The sequence below is a fragment of the Pyxicephalus adspersus genome, chromosome 4, assembly GCF_032062135.1.
Source record: "Pyxicephalus adspersus chromosome 4, UCB_Pads_2.0, whole genome shotgun sequence".
NCBI classification, from domain to species: domain Eukaryota; kingdom Metazoa; phylum Chordata; class Amphibia; order Anura; family Pyxicephalidae; genus Pyxicephalus; species Pyxicephalus adspersus.
Genome location: NC_092861.1, coordinates 13,409,913 through 13,435,463, shown reverse-complemented (window position 1 = coordinate 13,435,463; position 25,551 = coordinate 13,409,913). Strand labels below are relative to the sequence as shown.

The 25,551-nt window shown below is 36.4% G+C and overlaps 1 protein-coding gene across 1 annotated transcript in view; it reads right to left on the bottom strand.

The window, feature by feature from the left end:
* Window positions 1–12,570: 12,570 nt before the first annotated feature.
* OPN5 (opsin 5) overlaps window positions 12,571–25,551 on the bottom strand; it is a 49,980-nt gene continuing 36,999 nt past the window's right edge. The window contains exons 4-7 of the mRNA XM_072407441.1: window positions 20,348–20,518; window positions 17,564–17,898; window positions 15,356–15,582; window positions 12,571–14,766 (exon numbers count right to left, since the gene is read on the bottom strand). Of these exons, the coding sequence (XP_072263542.1) occupies window positions 14,718–14,766; window positions 15,356–15,582; window positions 17,564–17,898; window positions 20,348–20,518 (782 nt within the window). The 3' untranslated portion in view covers window positions 12,571–14,717. The remainder of the gene's footprint in view (window positions 14,767–15,355; window positions 15,583–17,563; window positions 17,899–20,347; window positions 20,519–25,551) is intronic.

Genomic DNA, 25,551 nt, shown 5'->3' with positions numbered 1-25,551 from the left:
AACATGAACTGCACTAACGAGATTGTCAGTGCTCTCAGGGGGTTAAATAGCAGGAGACTTTTCTAGTTTTGTACTATGCTAACTTTATCAGAGCATGACACTATCTTTGGAAACAAAGGATCTATGTTATTATGCAATAGAAGACAGAATTATATAAAAAAAACTTTTATCTGTGATGCTGTGGACATTTTAATGTGAGATTATCTAAATTGATACCATGTATAAGGCATCGAATACTTGTTTTTCACATGGATTTAAGGTTTCGTGCTTCCTTGAAGAACAGTTTTAGCAAAATCTTTCAATCTTTAGGGATCAAATCTGTAACGAAACCAAAGAAAAGCCCGATGCATAAACCAGTTTGGACGAAGATATATCTTTTACTTTTGTACACAATCATTTATGTGATATCATATTTTACATATAATGTCTGTTAAAATTTTGATCACAGTTATTATGGCAGTTATTTTACTGAGAAATGGGTAATGGGAAAATGAAAATGAAAAATGTTTCCAGTTTGGATTAAGTGGGACATAGTTTGACCCTCCAATAGACATGGGCTATTATTGTTGGAACCTGGCAAGCTGACCTTCCACCCCAATGCTAGGCACAGTTTAAAAGTGTCATTAGCTTTAGAGACTGGCCAACATGGACAACCTCTGCGATTAACAATGCACCCATATTACCACTAGCACATCTGCTTTACCATAAGCTATGCCTGATTCAGTCTATTTCCTTGAAAAACTTTCTCATTCTTTATAAAAACACTGATAGCATAACCTAATGCCAAGATGTGTTATGACTATCTTAAACTATGCCAATATCATGGCCATCCAACAATATTTAATATGTAACGCTGACCAGCATTACCCTCAAACCATTGCTTTGTCCTAGGACACACAAGCTTATCCACTGGCATAGTGTGTGCTGAATAATATTCCTATTGGTAATCAATTTGAAAGAAGTTCCAAGACTGCACTTTAGAGGCTGGTGAACATGTTGAACACCCCCTGTGATCAACAATTATGATTTTATGTGCTTGATCTATGTTGACCAGTACCTCCTTCAAACTAATCCTTTGGCCTAGAACATGCAAGCTGATTCATTTTGGCAATTTTGTGCCAAACAATATTCCTATTGGTAATCATTTGGTAGGATGTTTCAAAACTAGACAAACTTTGGAGGCTGGCCAACATGTTGTACAACCTCTGCAATTAAAAATGATACTTTTGTATGCTCAAACACCTATTTTTGAATCCATATTACCACTTACATGCCTTTTTCACTGGAACCTATGCCTCAATCAATAAAGACCTGAGAAATTCTAACAAATTTCCTGACAGCATAGTATAAAACCAAGATCTGCTTTGTATTTCCTAAAATATGCCAAAATCCAGTCCATCCAACAACTTAATATTTAAAAAGAAATGATGTCCAATACCACCTTCTAACTTTTAATTTAGACGATCAAAATGGGCCGATCCACTTGCAAATGTGTGCTTAACAATATTCCTAGTGGTACTCAATTGGTTGGAAGTTCCAAAGCTGCACACACGTGAATGAGATTCTGCCATTCCAATCTGTTCCCTTGGATAGGAATAATTAGAAATCCAATTGCAAAGTACACAAGGTGTGTACTTTTATTCAATTTTTTCTAACACACTCAATATATTTACAACCAATTGTATCCAAAAAAAATTGATTACATCATAGGGATGATCATAGGGGTTGGTCATGATTTACAAAGCACCCATGTATGTAAAGATGCATCCAGTGCCTGCTTTAATTAGATCTTGCTTGACTTAGTGAAAGGATATAATATACAATTTCCTTACATAAAGCTGAGGCTAATGGATTAATACTTTTACAATGAATTTTTATTTATTTTTATCCTAAAATTCAATGTCTTTTAATAACTGGCCTACATTCACAACTTCCCCTTGACATTGATGGGTTTTAATAAATTATATTTAACAATGATAATACATAATACACAATAATAATATTGATCACAACCTTCCTATATTATTCTGATCCATCTACATCCAGATTTCCATTCTTGTTATTGCAAACAAGTAGAATATTTCAGTGATTTTGGTTTAGTGAGTCTGCATTTGAAATAAGAAAGCCCTTCTTCTAATTGAGCATTTATCTTGTCACTGAAACCACTTGGATGTTTGGAAAAATTTCACAGATCATGTTTGGAGTCTTCTGTGTATGTGAATGACCTCAAACCCTGTGGAGCCGAGGATGTCAGACATTTCTCAGAACAATGTAGATCATGCTTGGAGAGGCTTAGAAATCACTGCCAGGATGTTCTCTATGGAGAATACTAGGACAGATACCATAAGAATCTCCAAATCTTTCCTTTATAGTCAATGCAATTTAAAAGTATTATGAGTAACTGAAAATACACCAAACAAAACAATATGTATGGTTGACAGAGGGGCGATGCAACAAAATAATGTTATGTATTATCATATTGTGTACACCTTAATATAAAACTTCAACCAAACAGTTTAAAAGATGAGTTAATGCATATACTGTAAATTTGCAATTTATTCTGTAAGGCAACTGACATCACAAATTGATGTCAGTATATCTTTAAACATACCGTACTTTGCACAGCCAGACCAGAAATATACATATTTTCTGATGTTACAATGCAGCTTCCCATGTCAGCTTTATATCAACATTCTGTTTATTGGACAGTTATTTTGCATTGTGATTTCTGTCTAATGTGCTGGGAAGTGAACCAGAAGCAAAAAATCTAAACTAGTAAGTCATAATGTGACAGTGTCTGTAAATAATAAGACTGACTGTACAAAATTACAAATCCTTGGCAGGTAGGACTGAAAATGTGGTTATATTTAGACTTGTTTGCATGTTTAGCTGTTTGTTGCCTGGAGTATAAATAGCTAGTTCTCTTGGGGCTCTATTGATAAAACTGGGAATCTCCACAAACATTCCCTTGTGGGAATCATTTACTGTCATTGAAACACATGGACCTGGAAGATTCCCATGAGGGAATGTTTGAAGGAATGTCAGATTCCTTGTTTTATCAATAGAAACCTTGGTATCTGATACAAGTATGAGGATCAGAAGCTCTCTTCAATGTGACTTCCATGATCCGCATACATATGGCAGATTACTTAAAGAAACAGCAAAGGAACTATCATTTTAAGGAAGAGATCATCAATAGTGGTCTCAATATTCTTCCTATTAAAGATTATCATTAGCAGACTTTGCAATAAAAACAAGAATCATCCTTACATACATTCAAAACAAAACATTGCAAACAACAGTTCAGATTTACAGTAGCAAAAATTGATAAATTAAAAGAAATATAAAAAGAAAAACTTGCTCCCCCACTGCCATCTTAGGTCCTGGAATTTTCTGTACCTTTACCAAACGTGTACAGCACCCAATTCTTTTCTATTGATCAAGAAGTTACACAAAGAAGAACATTTATGCCCATTATGCCCAATCACATTAGAAAATGAGAGTGCCCCCAGAGCAGTTATTACAATAACAGCAATTGAGCCATGTTGTTAATGAACAAAGCGGGGAGAGTTTCCACTGGCTGAATATTACTGTGTCTAAAGCTACACATCCAATGGTTCTCGTCCGATAATCTGCTCAGGGCTGATAACAGACAAGAATCTGGCATGTGTAGAGCACCTGTCGTTTATCGTCAGAACGACCATCCTGGCAGATCCATGGACGATAGACGAGGAACGATCCTAATACAAGGGAAGGGGGAAAGTGCGCAGTGGGGTGCTGCTCGGTCGGTATTCCCCATCCCCTCTCCGTGGAGCAGAACAGTGCTGTATGTACAGCACTCGTTCATGCATCGTGCAGTCATTAGTCTTTGGAAAGGATCGTGAAAAAAAAACTAAAAACTTCCCCAACATCAAGTCATCTTCATAAATAAAGAAAACATATATTTATACCTTTTTATCATGAACATGTCATTTATATAGCCTAGCAAGTAAACTTGCAAATTTCCACTTTGGCATATTTGGTAACTTTACACAGATACCATGTCCATTGTGTCTACAGCCATACATTTGGACCAGCCATTCTCAACCAGAATTCCTCCAGAGGTTGTAGGTTCCTCAAAATATGGATGATTAACCACCACCCTCCCATTTGATGATGTCTAAATGGGCAAACACCACTCAATAGAGTCATATGCAGGGTTCTTCAGGGGTAAAAGGCTGAGTAAGAATCCTTTTAGACACCTATATCCAGTTTTTTAAGCCATCCTGTCCTTCTGTTCATCCTCCCTGCCTTGTTGCGTTACCCTCTCCATTCAGCAGTGACTTTTTTGCTGTCACCCCTCCTTGTACACACGTGACCTTTTTAATATCTCACCTATATATTGGCTCAGCATTTGGGCTTATATTACATATATTACAATGCAACAACAAATAATGTGTTGCAGTAACACAAAGTAACCAATTAGAATCTCTATCAAAGTGGTTCTCCACATTGCAATAGGATATGGTGGGTTTAATAAAATCAGTTTTACACTAAAACTCATACAGCCTTGAAATGCATTTTAAGGTAAGGGTAAGTAACAGTTGAAACCCCAATAGTAGGACCCTGGAATATAAAGGTGGGGAGTGGAGGGTTGGGTGAAATCCCTTTAAGCCAACTTCATAGTGTTCTTTTGATAAGCAGTGAAAAACACATACACATTTTTAATAAAACCCTCATACTGTCTGTGTGATAAATGATGGTAATAAAATAATGTATTAGACTCTTTTGGATGCCTCAGTGTGCCTTTGAAAGGCAGCATTGTGATTATTGATCAATGACTCAGACTTCTAAATTGGTTACTCAACTAAAACTGCTGTATTAAATAAACAGATCACAGTTTACGTGTACAATGAATTTGTGTGCTGTGTTATGCAGTAAGGGAAGAACAAATGGTACCATTGTACAGTAGATGAAAGGATTACATGTACCTAATAAATTATACTGCTACTTTTACTAAACCCTGTGTGTCCTGATTTATTGATTGCTTTGAACATATAGTTATTCTGCTCATGGCAGTCCAACTCCAATCCTGGAGGGCCACATACTGGCCAAGATATAGGCAGAGCTATTCAATGACTCTTTGTCATACCTTACTTGCTGAGAACTGGAACCTGAGAAAGAACTTGAGTTGAACACCCATGATCTAACTGAGTCAGTGTTTCTCAACCATTTTGACATGGGGGACCTCTACATTAGCTTGGTGAGCAGTAGGAATGAGCTAGAATGCCTCTGCCTTCTGATGGGTCCACAAAATTTTGATGAACCGATTTCACGTAACCATCGGAAGATAGAGAAAATCATTATGATCCCCGGCACTAGAGGTTTATTAACCTCCAATGCCCCAGGATCACAGTGGAATCTCAGGGATTCGTTTATGCAGCCCTGGGAATCCTGTGTGTGATCCCTGGCACTAGAGCTTAAATAGGGACAAGTCTATCTATTTAAAACCTCTAGTGCTCTCTGATTGGCTGAGGAAAGCTTTCTTCAACCAATCAGAGAGCAATAGAGGTTTTGAATGGGGAGACTTGTCCCCATTTAACCTCCAGTGCTGGGGTTCACACATTGAGCTGATCAATGAATGCAGTGGCAGTGGCTATAAAACAGGTATATAATTGCTGTTTAATAATAACAATATTAAAATAATAATATTAATATTTATAATAAAGAATAATGCCTGAGCTCACTGCCTAAGTTCTACCTAATACCATTCCCAAAAGGTATCAGGGCAATATATGCATTACATTTTCAAAATACTCTGTTCTTGCCTATTAAAGCTTATGATGCACTAATGTCATGTGATGTGAACTCAGCAGGTGCAGGATTGCTTGACTCATAGCTACTTTCTACAGGTAGCTTTCTCAGCATTGAGGTTGCTTCCTGTCTGGTACAAACGCTGTTTTCCCAGTAACAGTGCCCAGGAAAGGGGGCAACATTTGAAAAACTATATACATCCCATGAAACTTGTTGAATTTTTCCACATGATTGAACAAGAAAACATAAGATCTTCATTAGACCATGCTTCAGAAAAAGGTGACACAAGTTTTAAAAAAAGTGAGCTCACCCTTTAGTAATTGGTAACCAGATAAAAAAAAATGAGCATACCCTTTTGTAACTGGTATTGCCCACTTTAACAGAAATATCTTTGTGTTGGTCTTCTGCAAAACTGCCCATCAGTCTCTTACATTGACTTGTAAGATCTTAAAGCAAGGAATTTTCGGGGGGAACAGTGGAGAAGGTAAGTAATTATTGTTTTGCTTGCATGGGTTGTTTTAATCGACTAAGTGGATGGAAATAAGAAATAGGTCAAACTGCCAGGCCGGAGGAAATTGAAAAAAGAAAAGAGTTCTATAGATTTTCACAAGGCCAGCAGAATGTTGTTGACCTCGAGCAGTGGCTTTGGGATTATTCTCCTTTATCCCAGTTGGAGGATAAAGAATAATCCACATGCTTAGTTCAAAATTGTGAACCCTTAACCTTATCGCCAGCCCCACCACTACCGCACATTCAGATTCTCGTTGATGGTTCTTATTCCATGCAAGAGTCTATCAAACTCTTAGAAGACTTTAGGTACACATTTTTCTCCAAAAGAAGCTTTGAAGCTCCCTTCGACCTAAAATAAATATATTTATGTTCCTGGTTCACTAGAGGGCCAATATTTAATATGGTTACCATAAGAAGTGCTTGGATGCTTTAAGAAAACAAGCTTATAGTTTGGCCATTTTTTCCTAAAATAGGAATACCAATATGGATGTTTACGCTCTGTATGAGCCATATCTATTTTGCAGCCATAGTCTTCAAGTTACGTCAGCCTTATGCTATGTGATTTCAATTACATTGAATTGAGTGAAAAATTGAATAAACATTTCAATTGTTGACAGAAAAATTATTCTGACAAGGTGTTTGTTTTTTTAAATATGGGTTAACCAATTTTTTGTTACGATTAATTTTAGACACATTTACTTCCAATTACACCTTTGCCGGACAATTATAAATATTTGAAATTGATAATCTAAAGTTCTGATCTGAAGACCTGCTGAGAAAAACACATTGTTCTTTGATGCCAAATGTGTTATAGCAATGCTGCTGTGTAAATGTATGAACTTTGTACTGTATTCCTCCCAGAACTTCCTGATGTGTAATTCATGATGCTGTCCCCACTGTCTTTGTTTTGTATCACATTGATTCGTAGCACACACGGGAAATGTTACAATTATTTTGTGGACATTTTTTTTTCTGAATTTGAACACTCTTTGTTATCAAGTAAATAGCAACCATGTAAATATGGAATACATTTATTTTGTATTCGGTAAAGCAGAGCTTGGAGTTCCCATATGTAGTAATTGTCGTGCCGTCTGCAGTACTGTCTTGTTTTAGTTCTTACAAGGTTGTATCTATCCTAATAATATAAGGTAATCAATGAATTTTAATTGTTTATCAGCCCACTCAAGCAATGAAGAGTGTAGCAGGGTGCTGTAAGCTGCTAAGGTGTTAAATATTTGGGATAACCTCCTAGCGTGTTTCTCCTTCCCCTGGGCTTCCATCCATACTGGTTGTGTTCTGGAAGTCTTTCTAGATCAAAGAGCTGCCCTGAAAATTTAAGCAACCTGAGTCTTTTGATCTTATAAAAAAGGAAGCAAGTACATTGGTTCATTTATAGTGGAACTAAATTTAACTAGTACAAAACTGCAAAAAGGCAGATTTTTTATGGCATGAGGAACTGGCAATGTCTCTTCTGCAATAAAATACAGTTACCTGCCTGAATGAAATTATTTATTACATAGTCCTCACGTCATCACTGGGGCCACTATCTTCTCCCGGGTTCCAGATCGTGTTGACTGGCCAAGCTGCAATGGTGTAACATGCGCACAGGAGTTCATTCTTTCACTGCACCCGGGGGTATGCTGGGATGCCTGTGCCTGGGATGCACTGTGCTGTGTATGCATAGCTTAGTGTACATTGAAGAAAAGGTTGCGAACAGGCAGGTAAATTTATTTAATTGCAGAATTATGTGAGCCCCTAATTTACTGCTTGGGCTGACAACACTGTGCTCCCAATGAGCAGACTGTAACATTCCAGCAATATATATGGCCTATTTAATTAGAGCTCTCCAAGACTTAGGCAGACAGACTAGCACAGGAGAACTCTGATCCAGCAAATCTGAAATGGATTTTTTAAATTATTTGGTATTAGTTGGCAAATGTTATCAGTCCTGGACTAAACTGCGTCTACGTTTGCTGGATCACCAATTTTCATCCATGATAGTCTGCATAATCTTCTCCAAAATTTTGTAAGTACAGCCAAGAAATGCACATGCACCACAATTTCTGATGACTTCATAGCATTTTATTTTTTTTTATTGATAAATTTTAATTGTATTCACCATCATGGCTCAAATGCCACCAAAGGTTGTGAAATATAAATAACAAACAGATACAAATAAAAAGCAATATAATAAATAGTTGGTACTGTTTTGGTATGTAGGTCAGCATCATACAGTGCATATTAGGTTTTATACAGATATTTGTATATTGTCGATAGTTCCTATGAACCTTCAAGCAATGTACGCCTGAAACTTGGAATCTTCCTAACTACAGAAACTTGAAAATATCTATGAAATAGTAAGATGCTGTTTTTTGGGTTTATATCAGCTTTGATAGCAATTCCAATGGTGGTGTATGAAATGGGCTAACCCACTGCAACCAAGAAGACTTCATCGGTTTTTTGCAATCAGTAGAATACAAAGGGAGCTATGGGTTTCATCATTTTGCTGTTGCTTTTTTGTTGATGTTAGCTTTCATAATCCTTAATATACAACAATAAATCACCACCCTTTCAAAAGAGTTGTAGTTTAGACTTGATGGTCCATCTTGGTAGCCTTGATGTTGATACCAGGTAACTGGTTAAAGCTGAAAACAGCTATTCTTTTCATACTGATGTTCCTTTCACTCTGTAATTTATTGTGACCTAATATCACATCTTGTTTTCAGGCTGATGGATTTCCAGCATCATCCAGCCCTACAGACTTCATTTTCCTAGTCCAAGGCCTTCCCCTGTCATCCATGTTCTGCCTTTGTTGTCAATAAAGCTAAAGCAACATCATATATAAATCATATGAATCTTAGTAATGGCTACCGGCAGCAGAATTGAAGAACTCTGTTTGATGAGATTCCCACAGGTGGAGTTGAACTTTACAATTTTAGGTTTAAAAGATTTTACAATAAGTTTTCATGTTGTTTAGCAATATATATTTATTAGGGTGGGGAACAAGAGATAGCTGTTTCAATATATTGTTTTAGAATTCAATGACTGTATGGCTGGGAAGACACAAACAAACAATACATTTAAAAAGCAGCAGGAAAATATTTGGAGTGTTCTCTGTTTCTTCATAAAGGGTGATATAGGTAGGTTAATTTATATTTATTTTCTATGGATCCATGAAGGGAGAGGGAGGATGGAGCCGTGGGGTTTGTTTTCTTATATTATTTTATGTTTCTGTATTTGCTAATATGAAAAAAAAAAAAAAGACACATCACATAACATCAGAAATAAATATCTTTTTTACATAAATGCAGACTCGAGACGCAAGTACATTGAGGTAATCAACAGAGGAGGGATTGACAGGGCTTTGTGTACCTTCTAAAGTTCTGTTAGAGAAAACAAAATTGCAGGCCATAGAAGGTTCAAGCCTGCTGTAATGAAATTTGAAAAATGGTTGCAGGCCATACAAATTTTGCCTTTGTCCTTCACTTTTTTAAAGATCTGACTGTGGGACCAATACATAAACATCGATGTCCATTTTAGCCTAATAAAGTCTACTTTTGCTATGCTGGATCCAGGTTCTTTTCTAGATCTATTCTAACACAGGTCCCTGCTAAAACAGAGAAGACATACATTGTTCCTTCTATACAAACTATGCCAAACGAGTTTGCAAAGCTTTATGAGATAAATAACCTCATCTGAAGTCTAACACAGTTTTATCTATCTGTGGACTGTTAATGATTTGGGAATGCAAATACTTACTAACACCCTTTTCTCCCAACAAAAATGTTGCATCTTTCTCTTACATTCTAGTTTTCCATGCTGGGATCACAAAGAAACATCCACTAGCCACACCTCAAAAGTCCTCACAGAAAGGGTTAGATTTAATAAAGCTCTACAAGACCAGATAAGATCTTTATCTATGGGACTATCACGTGTGATTCAGCAAACCTGGAATTGATTTGGTCAAGGAAAGAAAACATTTGTGAAATATTAGGAAAATATTTTTTGAAATCCATTCCAGGTTTGTTGAATCACCTAAGTTGACCCAAGATACTAAATCTTCTCCAGTCTTGGAGAGCTTAGTCAGGCCCAAAGAATAGGACGGGTGTCAGACCACATCTGTTACTGAATGCTGATCGCTAAGTGCACTGGGGCTAACTGTGGTGCCTTTTGGCTACACAGTCAACACAACTACTGTAACAGGAAATAAAAGGAAACAGAGGATGATAGTACTTCTTGACATACAGACTGTATGTATATTCCTATGATTTTTGTGGGACTTTAACCCCCCTAGCATTCTAATTATGTCAGTATTTCTATGCAAAAAGCGTTACAATTTTTTGCATGAAAATTTGCTGTTTAGCCCCCTAGATGTCCAATTCTGTCCGTATTTCCACGCAAAAAGCGTTACACTTTTTTGCATGGAAATTTATTTTACATTGTAGGCCTATAAATCTTAGGCATAACTTACTGATAAATGTCCAACATTTAATAAACCCAAAAATCTGTTAAAAGAAAAATGAAAAAAAAAGTGATACATGTAATATAACTGTACAGTAGCATATATAATATAATTATATATATATTATATCAAGATTTCCTTGTATTGGACTCAATACAGAAATTTTGTATTGAATTCAACAACAGAACAAAGTAAGTGTTTTTTTTTAATCTCTTTAGCGACCCCGAGTCACACCCGGGATTACCGCCAGGGGGGTAATATTGTTAGAAATAAATCCCGGGTATGATAAAGTTTGAAACACAAATCATAAATTATAATATCATAAATAAATATAAATAATAATTATAAAAAATAATGAAATATTATAACAACAATCAATGTAATTTAAAAATGTTATCAAATCAAAAACACTGAAATTTTCCAAAATGTAAATCAGGGCACTGGACAATGATGATTTATGCACTAAAAGACGTACTTGTACATTTATTATTTATTGTAAATCACAGTATTCAAGCATTTAAAAGCAGATTACACTGTAATCTGCTTTTAAATTTCCCACCCGGCCACACCCCCCGAACGTACCAACGATTCATGCATCATTTGAAAGAAGTGATGCAGAAGCCGGGGATCACTCAGGACGCCGCTGGATCGCGGAGCGCTCCTACCCCGAGTGTGACTCGGGATTACCTTTCTGCCAGTAAAATCCACCCCGAGTCACACTCGGGAATACTGCTAGGGGGGTTAAAAAGGACTAATTTTACATTTTTTGAAAAAACAGATATAATATGAACAATTGGCATTTTGGGGAGTAAAATACCCTCTTTGGATTAATAAAATGTATGAAAATACCATTTTACTTAAAAAAACATGAATGTCTGTTTCACTGATTTAAAATTCACCTCTAGGTGTTCACAGTCACAGTTGGTGGTACTACCTATAAAAACCACCAGCCAATAGGAATGCTGCCTGCTGCAGAGGGGATAAATACAGACGTGGAGCGTATGGGACATAGAGGAAAGCCTGCATGACTGGGGTGGGCAGATAGCAGGAGGTGAAAGGGTTAAGGTTTTATTCGGGGATGAAGTAAAGGCCAAGGAAGGGTTGGAGGTGACGTAAGGTTAAGGGTGTAGTAAAGGTTATAAGTATTTATTATTTTTATTATTATTTTATTAAGTAAGTGAGGGTGGGTTAATCGTTGGAGGGGCAGTGTGCAAAACATTTCCCACCCTCCTGCCCAGTTGGTGTAGGGGGAGTTATAGTGATGAGGTTCTTGGGGGGAAGTTGGTTTTGGGAGTGGTATCAGTGATGGTGGGAAATCCATCTTTGGTATTGAGTACTCCGGTTCGTGGTAATAATAATTGTGGTTGAATTGTTATGGGGTGAGGACAGGGTTTTATTGGGGGATATCGATCCCAAGCTGGGGGTTTAGTGCTGGGAACATACATATCCTGATGATGCAGATCCCAAATTGAGGGGGTTAGTGCATGGGAGAAGGCCCTCAAGGACCAGTAACCTGATATGTTGTTAAGGGATGGAAAAGTTTAAAGGGAAATTGTTGTTATTGATGTTGTTGATGTGATTGTTGATGTATGTTATTGTATGGTTATATATATATGGTTGAATATGGTTTAAATGGTTAATGTTATTTATTGTTATTTGTTTATTGTTATTTATTTAGTTATTAAAAAGCTATTTATTTATCCACTATGGGCCATTTAACCAACTTTATGTTTTGATCCTTTAAGGGCGGGCGGGGGGAGTAAGGGGTTGATGGGGGGGGGGGGGGGGGGGGGGGGTAGTAGGTACTGAATGCTCCTGCTCTATCGTTTCTCAGTCAAGAGACTTTTCTAAACTTGTAGCAACCAGAACCCAACCGTGTTCACTATTTACAAATCCATATGTCCCATCCTTCAGTGATATCACAGATACAGAAAAAAATTGATGATGATGACTAACAATGAGTATATGAAGAAATACATACAAAGAAAAAATTAACAGCAGATGAAGGGAACATATGTGCAAGGAAAAATCAAGCGACATTAGCTTGACATAATGGGCTTTATTAGGTCTGTATTTAGCCATGCTTTAGATATGCTTCCCTGAGAACACCTAAATAAAGATCCCCTTTTGTACAAGCTTTACTTTTACTTTCCTGAATTTATGTTAGAATGTGGTTTATATTCACAGCCACTTTTAAATTTACCGACCATTGATGTTTTACAAGCTGTAGTAAGCTTGTGACTCTTAACACCCCTTATTCCTAAATGGCATTTGCTGAATGTAGTCACAAACAAGGAATCAGAAGACATAAAAATAAAAAGCATAATTATTAATGCCGTGCAGTGATGCTCCTTCCATTACCATGTTGCTATACTTCAGCTGACGTGCCACCCTGGTACATAAAGCTCTGGGTACTGAACCCCGGAATGGTTGTATTCTGCTGACAACCTGATATCTGCTACACAGCAAAATCAATATGCTGCAAACAAGGGAATAGCAATACATTTTGTAGCTAGAATTAGAACATTGGATAAGCCCACAGAATACTGCAACCAATTTAAAGTAAATCTTTCAGGACCATATTTTTTGCAGACCTAAACTATTCCAAAAAAGTAAAATGCTGGATGAATGTATTCACTTGAAGTATATGTGAAAGTATGTGCCAAGCCTAAGGGGTTTAGCCAAGATGTTACCTATGAGTGATCCCTTGGCTTGGTACATATCCTTACAATACAAATCCGTGACATTTCCAAAGAGCCTGTTGGAGTTCCAGTAGGCATTAGATAGCCAGCCCAGGTTTGCAACTATTTCTGTCCACTAATAAAAGCTCATTCTGCATCTAATAATACTACTATTTTTAAGCCAATGAGATGGGTGAAATGCGTTACCGCAAATAAGAGATGTATTGCAATGGACTTTTGACCCCCTAAGTTGCGCGTGTGTTAGGTTTTTAAATAAACTGATCCTTTGAATTGCATCTTGGAATGCAGCTATCACATATATGTTCTTTGTAATGCTAAAGAAGCCACACTACTGCTGGATAGAGAGTTTTCCTCTCAATAGGCTTAATTCAGATGGCAAACATACACATAACACGCTTCATCACCAAACCCATGTCTCTCATCTTCCATTGCGTTTGGTCCCACCTGGGGGTTTACTGATAGAGGACTTTTGAGTTTGACAGCTAGATAAAAATAACATTAGATCCACCAAAAGTTGGCTTCCTTAGTGTTGGATAGAGTGAACAAGAAAAGTGGACAAGTCCCAGAGCCTTCACCTGTAGCAAGCATTTCAATAGCCTGGGGTGGCACCTTGTGTTACCCATCCCAACAATCATCTTATCTGTTTCAAGCTTCCACTAAGTTTGGAGACCAGCAAGCCTAACCTAGAGTTGCCAGTCATTTTTTACATGATGATAGACTCTTGTTGACCTTCATTTCTGCTTTAACTTTAAAACAGAAGAATGATGGTCTAATAGGTTTGCCTTTTTTTCAATTTTGGGGTTTGGGTAGCTTCTAGAGTTTTTTTTTATAATTCCATAGCGGAATAGTGGGGAGCTCTGCTAAAGCTCCAAATCATATTTTACTTTGCATACTGCATAAAGGAAACTCCTCACAATCCAGATGCAAACTCCAAACACTAATTGTTCTGGAATAATGTTGGTCTGGGAATTCTCTGTAAATGACACATGCTCCCAAGAAAAAGAAGTGATGCTTAACATTTTTTTAAATAATCCCCAATATAATTACATTTCTACAACATAAAAAGTTCAACTTTGAAGTGATGGCACAACTTTACAATAAATGATTCTTCTTTACAAATATTTGTCCATATATAGATCAAATATACACACATAGGAAAATAAAAATTTCTGTAAAATACAAGGGTCTTCTTAAAATCTCTGGAATATTATAATAATTACAGTCCATTAATTTAATTGTTCCTCTTCTCTTTACTCCATTGATGGGATTGATCTTTTAGATTGGTGTATAGTGTAGACCCTGCAAATAAAAACAGTACAAAAATTGAATAAATAAAAAATAAAACCACTTCTCCTCCTTCGTGTTTACTAGAACATGTGGTCTCATTGCTCCTTAATATGCACTACAAGGAAACGTATGCTGAGACACAAGCTAAGCATGCCATTGCAATGTTCTTCTTTTGAAATATTAGTTTGCAGGTTTTTGCAGATATTTGGAGTAAATGCAACCACTAGCAATTACCTTTATTTTCCGTTACTTTGGACTGTTTAATATAAAATGTTCTGTTTTATCTGTTTAATTAGTGCATGAGCCAATGTATATTTCCATCAATATATACAGAATTTATTTTTTTTGTATGGTTACACGTTTAAGCTGAAATCTCCCTCTCTCTCTTTCTCTCTGTCTCTTTTATATATATTCTATGTATTCCTTTGCCTGAGGGTTAATAAGCGAATATTATAAATACAGTTTTTTTTTACATTCTTTTAATAATATTTGCAAGTCATTTACACAGAAGCTGCTTAAGTCCTCCTTTTAATATAGAACAATTCACAATTCGTAAAGATATGTCCTAAAAATAATTTTGAATTTATTTGTCACACTATACCTGGAATTTGATTTCTGCAGAGTCTTGGCTGTTCTGAAACATGGACATTTGTAGTCGATAACTTGGTAAATGATGGGATTGTACATTGCCGCTGATTTTGCCAGCATAGTTGGTATCACAGAAATTTCAATTGGGACAGAATCTGGTCTTCCAAAAGCTGACCAGACTGATACAACAGCATAGGGAATCCATGCAATGAGGAATCCTGCGCAGATCAACATTGCCACCTGGTGGTCAGAAAAGGGAAAACACATTTGTACATTATGTGATATATGTAAAACCACTATTATATTGCAGTGTATGATATATAAATCACCATTTATTTCATTTGCCACTTTGGTACATTATTTCATATTTACCAACTACTATTTATTCTGCTGCCCACTCTTCTTCCAGGAGGTAAAGCCCATTCTAGCTTAATTATACAAAAGTTTATACGCTAAACCTGGTACAAATTTTGGATTCTCTTTAATTGATAACTGACATGAGTGTTCCAAACTAAAAACTGGCACCGTAATGGTGCTTTAAAAACCAGACTTCTAAAATATGTGATCCTGATAACAATTGATTTTTGCTGGGCATAGAGAATTTTTCGCATGTAGAAAAAAAACAAAACTCTTTTGTTAGCAATTCTCAATGATGCTTCGAGCAATACCAGACTTTTACCATAGAAGTGGTTTTGAGTGGCTAACTAAATGTAAAAAATGGGCCAATGTTAACCATAACTAAATTATGGTTAACATTGGCCCAAACACATAAAATGAAACAATCCAAGCTGTGTTGTCCATCCCAATACCTGGATATTATTTATTTGCATTTAGGCAATAAATTCAACATCAAGATTAAAATTAAGAGTGAAAAAGAACACCCTGCCTGACACCTCCTAATGTCACCATTTTAGAGACCCAGACATTAATAATCTTGTGTTGGAGTTCTAATAAAAGCTCACCAAATTTTGTATAACATTCCTTTTTGAGGCTAACTTTGCTCAGTAGCATTCTGCTAAACCTTTGTGTATCAGTGCTGCTTAGACCTAGACGAAGAGGGTAGATCCACTAAAGCTTGTTCGGAAAATGGAACAGTTACTACAAATAAAAGAGCATCATGGACAGTCCTTAACCCAGGGTGTTCATAATATACTCCGAATGAATACTATAAAAGGTTTTCTTGGCATCAGGAAAGAAGAGAAAGCTTTCAGTTTTGAACTTAAAACTTTTCTAAAATCCTTATTACATTCCAAAAATCAAATTACCGCCAACTGTTTTATTATATTTCCTAAATTATATAATTTATACTTAAGTGAGGATCAGTTTGGCATAAAGCCTGTTTTGAAAACATTAATCAGACCTCTAATTATATATCTTAGTTGCAGTGCAAGAACAACCATGGAAATCTTAAAATCAAAATTTTGTACTGGGATGATTGGATAGGAGGACACCTCATCAGGGTCTTTTCTGATTTCAAAACTGCTGTCAGGAATTCTATCCTTTAAGAATCTTTAAGTGTTACACATTATTGGTCAATAGGAAACAAGTTCCTATGCATGTAAAAAAACTCTAAACAATACCCATCAGGGCCTGGTGCTGTGGGTCCCTTCAAACTCTGGCTTCTTTTTCTGTTATTGGAGCATTTACATTTTTTAACTGATTCTGGTCTAACTGCTTTTAATCACATCATGCTTATAACTGAATTTTATTATGCTAATATTTGTACTATTTTGTTTTTGTACAATAATCCTTTTTTATTAAAGGTTTTGGCTGGTTTTTACCTGTTACACAATATAGTGTATTATAGTGTTATGATTCAGACTTGTACTGAGGAAAAGAGTGCAATGGGCAAGCTGGTCAAACTTTGGTGCCTACTGGATTTTGAAGTCACATAATCCCAGATAGAACTGTGGTAACAGGTAAGTGAGACTGAGACAATAAAAACTGAAGTTATTATATGTATCTTTGTTTTCAACTGGACATTAGGCTATAGTTTAATTAACTTAGAGGGCTATATTTGGTATCACAGCCAGTAGGCCCACTAAAGATGCCTTTCAGTTACACTCAGACTTTTAACATTGAAGAAATTATCATACACATCTGAAAAACTATAGGCTGCCATTGTACATCTACCAACACTGTCACAAAGCAATAATTGCCAATATACACATGAGTGCTAAGCTCATTCTTTGTATTAGAATGGACCAGGACATTAGTTCACCTTGGTTAGCTTGATCTCCAACGTGTGGTTCTTCTGATTGCTGGTATCAAGGTTTGCCACTTCCTGAGCAGAAGACTTGACTTTGGCGATGATCTTTGTATAGGAGAAAACAATGACAATGACAGGAATAATAAGGCAAAAGAACATTATGCTGAGTACAAAGACTTTCCCTCTAAGGGAAGCCTGTGCCAGCCACCAGTCCAATGTACAGGATGTTCCAAAGGGCTCCGGGGCGTAGTTTCCCACTCCTACTAATGGCAGAGTAGCCCAGAAGGATGCATAGAACCAGATTAGAATCAGGCTAATGAAGGCATGACGTCTTTTCAGCCAAGTACCTAAAAAAAAAGAAAGTGCAGATTTAGAAAAGATAAAAGAAATTAAAAGAAATTTTGAGTTAATAGGCAATCTCACTTATTTTATTATGTAGTAGTAGTAGTAATCTCAAGGTTATTGTATATGAAGTAGTAGTAATTTAAATTCAACTGAACTTGTTTTTTTTTTAAATGTTGAATATGTTTTTTACTTAACTGCAGACCTCCACATTAGCATGTATTTACCTTCTTTGTTTAGCTGTTAGTAGCAAAAGGGTAAGTCCCATGTAAGTGAAGTCATGGTCTCCATGCGTGATGCACCACCTGTTGCAAGGTCCGTGGAGTGAGTTACATCCCTCCCTATACTTAGAAGCTCCATGTATTTCCCTCAGCTCCCAGCACTGGAAATGTGAGGGAAAGACAATACTGCTACTGAGCAGGAGGGGACCTAACACAAACTCATTGCTTTCCAGATAGGGCAAAACACAGATTTGCTTTAAATTCACTCTAAACAAATATATCACACTAGTAAGTATCCTTTGGCTTTTTATACATCTTTGCCACCCTGAACTGTAGTCTACTATTCTGACCCTTTTTAGTAATTAAACAGTCTGAGCTTCTGCGCAGTGTAAATTGAGAATCTATCGATGAGGAATATACATTTATAATAGCATTTTAAATCTGGATATTCAAGGCAGGGTTTGATGATCTTCATGCAGCTCAGATTTGACTATGGATTGGCTAGGTACAGTTTTCTCCAACTATACCACAGGATCTGTTCATGTAACTATATAGGAAGACCTAAAGAAAGTGGAAAAATTGTTTTGCACATCAATCTACACAAAAAGTGAAACTTTAAAGCTAAACTCCAGTAAACGTAGAAAAATCCAGTTTTTTACTCACACCCCTAGCCTAGATAAGCCATTACTGCTAGTAGTATAGCCTTAATGTAGTCTGGGGGTGTAATGTTATGTTGGAGTTAGAATTGGGTTTACCTCTCAAAGCTGTCCAGTGGGACCAGTCCCACAAAACTCTACTAAGTGCCACTGGATCAGCAGCTATGCAGGCACCATTAGAAAGTTAATCTGACAAAGCTGAGGGAACCCCTAGGAACACTTTGATGAACCTGGTTAAAAATGGCTGCTCCAGACTAAAAATCGTTAGAGGCTTACCATTTTGAAGCATTACCAAAATCAATTTTAGATTACTGAATTCAACTACAATAATGCATCCATCTGCCAGTAACTGGGACTATATTTTATCTAAACCAAAATTGTTTATGTGTTCTGCTTGTGATTCCTTAAAAAGTTTCTCTCCTCCCTACAGTCCAGGCTCCTGTAGCTTTAAGAATGTTTCACTCATTGCATTTGTGTTCATCATTGCACTAGAATATTCTTTGTCTAGTAACTATTTATACACCTACTTTTATTTAATTTTATTAGTTACTGCTTCATTCTTTCCATGGGCCTGATTGTTTAAAGCACTTCAAGACTGGAGAAGATAGACTATAGGAAAATGTGGGTGATTCAGCAAACTTGAAATGGATTCCTTAAAAGAATTTGATATTATCTGGCAAATGTTTTAAATCTTGGACCAGATGCATTCTAGGTTTGCTGGATCACTTTGGTTCACCTATGATAGTCTATCTTCTCCAGTCTTAGAGAGACTTTTAAAAAACCAGGCCCTCTGATTCAGTTATTTTTTTATAAATCAATAACTTTTCTATTTTTTTTATTCATTTATTATAGTAATTCCTAAAAATATTTGTATTTATTTTTCATTAAAATAGAAGTAGTACCTATTCCATATTGACTATTTGAAGGCAGACGGTATTAAAGCTCGAGCATAGCACTATGTTTTAAATATACATAAATATCAGGAGAGATCAGATTATAAAAAAGCTAATTGAGTTAATCAATGTAGATGTGCTACATATTTGTTTCCTGGCACAAAAGACTTTAATCCTTCTGGGCAAAAAAAAACATGTGTTCAGCACTCCCTTGGTGTTAGGCATCAACCATGGCAGGTGAGTTAAATGACGGAGTGGGGATAACCATTGCATGTCCTATAGATTATCCATTTCCTATGGAGATGGCTGCAGCCTGTTCGCCTTCTACCCTCCCCTCTCCATAGAACTGTACTGTTCATTTTTCTGTTGCTAGAAATGATCAGAAAAGATTGTTTCCAGCTACAGAAATTGGATGTTTATACATAGGTTTAAAAGAGGAGCACAAAAACATGCATGCACCATAGGCAGTCCTATTAGAAAACACAACAAGCTCTTCAAATTAAGTTTAGGTGCACCAGTTATTTAAAAAAAAAATAACGATTTTACACAACTATATGAAATTAAATACAATATCAATATTATATTATTATAAATCTTCAAACAATACCGAAAACAAATCCAGTGCACTTTACTTTTACAGAAATAGCCTCTAATTAATTGCACTTCCAGTCATCTTGAACTCACCATATCTCAGATGGCAGATTTTCAAGTATCTGTCAAGGCTGACCACTGTCATAGTTATGAGACTTCCACAGCCGAAGAAGAAGCCAATCCATCCGTACCACTGACACACGCTCCAGCCAAACACCCACCGATGGCTGAAACAGGATATGATAGCGAATGGTTTTCCCGTCACTGCAATTACATGACAGATAATTAGTGATCAGATAACATGATATACATCTGTATGTTATCAGGTATTCATGTGCACAATTGTGCTGTTACATATTTATATTCTATATATGCATTTTCAGGTGCATTCTGTAAGGGATACATATAAATCAGACAAGGCAAGTAGCATTCCTCCTGAATAATTGCTGAAAATAATCAGTTATTATTATTATTATTATTATTATTAATAATAATAATAAACAGGATTTATTTAGTGCCAACATATTTCACAGCGCTGTAAATTAAATAGGGATTGCAAATGACAGACTAATACAGACAGTGACACAGGAAGAGAGGACCCTGCCCCGAAGAGCCTACAATCAGTTACAGACTAAAGCCAGCTAATGGGTGTATTGCAAAACAATAAGTCAGAACCTCTGTGGTATATAATTAAAACTTCATCTAGAGAAAATCTTATTAAAGAATTATATACAAATATGGACTTTATCAGTGAAAGATGGTTAATGTTGAGATTTTATTACAGGCATAATAGACAAAACAAAGTCAAGTGCAATGGGCATCCTATAATCCTTAGCAAATATAGGGACCTTGGACAGCAGGAGGATGTTAGGGATTTGCTTCCTGGCAGGTAAGGAAGAATTTGGGTCTAAGTGACACAAAGTTTTCATTAGAGCATCCTGCAAGGGGTGATAAGCTGGCAACCCTACTGGCCATCGGACTACTTTGCTGCAAAGATGTCACCGGGTTTCAGTCTCCAGGCTCTCTTCACCAAGCATCATCAGATGACTTGGGTGTAGGAACAGCTGACTGGGCTAACACAAACAGATTGAGGTTGCAGCTAGTAAGAGTCATGATCTGGAATAGGCCAAAGGTCGTGGTAGGCGGCAGATTTGGGAACAGAATCCAGATCAAAATCCAGAACGTCAAGCAGAATGAATGCTGGAGAGAATGGTGGGTAAACTTGCTAAGGATCAAGCATTATCTGCCAGGGTTGAGAATGTGTAAATAGCCCTCCTAATCCTATGCCCTGCCTTGCCTTTGGTTTGCATGTTTAGCATTTGTGTGTAATGCTGCAAAGACAAGTGCACATGGCAACCTGTATGCATAAAGTCTTGCACATGTTCGTGCCCGCATGTACCTACCTGCAGATCAACATGAACATCAGAGATTGCAGCTGATGGGTGCACAGCATGGAAGGAGGTGGACATAAGTAGAACAATAACATAGGGCCAGAGTAAATCAATTTTTCTGGTAACCAATAATTTTGCTGATATATGCTTTTCTGTGCATAACTGGAACTAATATAATGTTTTTGCTTGGTTAACAGTCACAAATTATGACTGGCTAGAGAATTCCAAGTTCTCATCCAAGGTCAGAAAAGCTTGGAATTTACTCCTTTGGAACTATCTGACCACCTCAACTGGCAACCTACAGGAGATAAATTGGGACCCTTCACTGGCTGTGTACTTACTGTGTTACTTTTTCATCGAGGAACTATTTTTGACAGTCTTAAAAAAGAAGCAGTTCCAATTTGTCTATCCTAATATATTCACTTTCAATGTGTAATTCAAATCTGGTTGAACCTAAAACTATATTTTTCAGTATAATTCATCAGCCAATTGAAATGTCCATAACAGGCAAATAAGTAAACTAGCAAATTGTTGCAAGTGTAAGACAGCATGTTATTTGTATTACCCACAAGATGGTAGTGTTGTAAGTTAATGTTATCTTCTGGATACTTAGCAGAAATGACATTAGCTGCACATAGATAATTTATAAGAGGGGGATTCTTAATATCTGTCATAGACTATGTTTGGTTTTTATACATCCAAATCTGGTAATTAAAAGTAAAATGTGAAGTATTCATTGTCATTTTGGGATAAAGCAGGGAAGGATTATAATGGCCTCTAAATTCTTTCTCAATCTTTTAACCCCCGAGGAACCCTCGAAATTATTGGGTGTGTGTGAAAAAAACTTCCTGTATTGGTGGCCAGTGGAAATAATGCCCCCCCCCCTTACAGTTTTGATGCCCCCCTTAGAAAACCCGAATGATTATTACTGTGATTAATTTGGCCTTCATGGCTTTGGCCCTAGATCAATGCAAGCATCATCAACTATAAAGTCAATTAGCCACAAATAGCTTTGAGATTAACTAACAAATAGTTCACAAAAATACACTTTGTTACCCGTCTGCTGTCCTTGTTGTCAGAACTTGGCAGGGTCTGAACCAAAAGTCCAAAAAATCCCAACTTGCCTGATTGGCTCCTTATAGCTTGCCTTATTGGCTGCCCGTTCCCTCTCCGCCCAAGAAAATCTTTGCAGGGCATGAGAAGAACTAACATCAACCTGCTTCTAAGAAGCATCTGATAACTGCAGTTTAATGACAAGCAGCATTGGAAAGATAATTATATATACTCTTCTTTTATGGCAGAGCTTACTTTATAAGTGACCCAAATCTTTTCCTGGTGATTTGTTTGGGAGTAACAAATGAATGTTGATCGATAGTGTTTGCAGTCCGATCTCTTGAAAAGATTGTATGTGACAAACTGGTTTATTATTTGAAGACATATTACTCAGCATGTTACAAAATCCCTATACATATCACTACAGGTCTTTCTAAGGGCTCCCAAGTGAGTTCTCAGCCAATCATCACTGTGGAGGTGCACATAGAGGTCTATTTAAACATTTTTTGGCCTCCACATTCACTGGGCTTATCTGCTTCACACAGTTTGCCCAGTGGGATTCACATGTTTGACTTTTCCTATTAGATCAGATTCCCTGAAAAATGTGGGTAATCTAAAAGCAAATTTTGCTTTTTGAGTGAATTTCATGATGTATTTGCATTTACAGCATCAGATAACTTGGTATTTTGTTAGTGGGTCTGTTCTTCATATTGAGGGAATCTTGTCAGCCTTCACTCTCAGAAATATGATATTCTATTATTTGGTGCCTACTTTCTACAGCTGTGCAGAAGAGCAGTTTCGGGCAAAAATACAGTCCCCAAGTTAATGACATCCAACATACAGATGACTCCGAACAGGGCTGGATCAGGGAAAGGTTTGCATGACTTGCAGAAGAAAGCTATTTCTAAACACAGCTGAGATTGTGGGTGATCTTAAGGAATGAGCCCTTTCTGCAACCTCTTGTAACTCCTTAATGACCAAGACAAACTCTGCAGTTGTTTCTTTTTGCATATCAAAGCACAGCTTGCTCTAGAAGTTAATGAATGTCTAGGCTCCAAAAAATTTTTTTTTAGTTTGTTTGTGATTTACTAACAGTGAGGATTTTATACAGTAACTGACACCATGCTGCCTAATAATATGTTGAGACAAACATCTGTACTAATTGTATTTATTATAATAATGTACCTGTTCCGACTTACATACAAATTCAACTTAAGAACAAACCTACAGTCCCTATCGCGTATGAAACGGGGGACTACCTGTACTTGGTTTTTGCTGGCGTTTGCAAATTCCTGTGAAGGTGTTTATAGTAATGTGTTTGCATTTTTAATGTCATTGAACAAAGGCAAAAAAACAAAATGTTTTAAGAATGTGGGGAGTACCCCCTACTAGTAAAATCCAGTTCCTTTAAAGGGATTAGAACTTTCCTGCATAGGAAATTTGGCAACGAGTATGTACAGCCCCTTCTCTATCCATAAAAGGTTCTCTAGAATCTGGATGACTAAAAAGGGAAGAATACAAAAAGCATCTTTCTGATCCAAAACAAATATTAGGTGAATTGAAAGGAGCAAAATCCCTCTAAAGTTAATCCCATGGAATCTGGGTGTCAAATAATCTCTACAGGTGAATTTTGAGATGAATAAAGAAAGGGGGGTAGCACAGTTGAATCACAGAAAGAAAAATGTACAAATAGTTATTGTAGAGTTAAGTAATCACACTGTGTATGATGTGGGAATGTTTGGATATTTATCTTTATTCATGGACAGTTCTGAGTAACATTTCTGCACATATATATCTTTTGCTGTATATTATTATTATTTCTCTATTTTTATTATATATATGATATTTATTTTTTCTGTGTCTTCACAATAAGGATATTGATTTAATAATTCAGATCTATTGTTTTAGTTTATGGGCACAATGTAATCTCATTCACAATGCAATCACCGTCTGCAAAATATAATGAGAGCAAAAAAAAAAAACACTTAATCCCATGAAACCCCACTAAACTTCTATGTTCTGACTGCTGCTCTACTTTCTTCGTATTTCTCATTTTTCTACTATTGACCATGTATATTTTATACTACATAGATACGTTTTTATCACACTGTAATCACTGGAGACATATCAATATTTCTTTTCCTGTATACCAATCATTGTAATTGTTCTTGGATAGTTCTGACAAAAATAATAAGACTGGTTGAGAAGGTGAATAGATCTAGTATCAATGCTCATGGGAACAAAGCAGTTTTATTCTACCATGATAAATCTGTAAGATTTCAGAATAATGGCCTATTGATAGGAATCCTCACTTACTTACCTGGCCCTTGGGTAAAGAATTGTTTAGCCATCAAAAGGCAAACCTGAATCAATACATGGACCTGTGTGGTATACACACCAGTGATTTTATCAGCTATCTTTGTCTGAGTATTATCTTTAATTTTAATGACTATTTAAGACCTGCAGCATTACAAATATAGCAAGCTCTGTGCATTTATGTAATTGTAATGAATTATGCAATGATAGATACAAGTGGATTTTAAGGAGGCAAAGTCATTAAGTTTATTGTCCCATTTGTATACCACTAGAGGCAATTGTATTATTAACAGACTAAAATGTACACATTTACTTCTGAATAAATCTGTATTAAAAATGTGAAAACATGATGTACTTATGTACAAAGATTCTATAGTTCAGTCACCTTAAAGTAAACCTGTCATAAATCCAAACATATAAAGCTGAGTATGAAACACAAATGCACAATCTAATGGTTCCGTTAGTTAAACTTTCATGTTCATATGTGTGTCATGTGTAGTAAAAAAAAACAAAAAACAATTACATTCCTGCAATGCA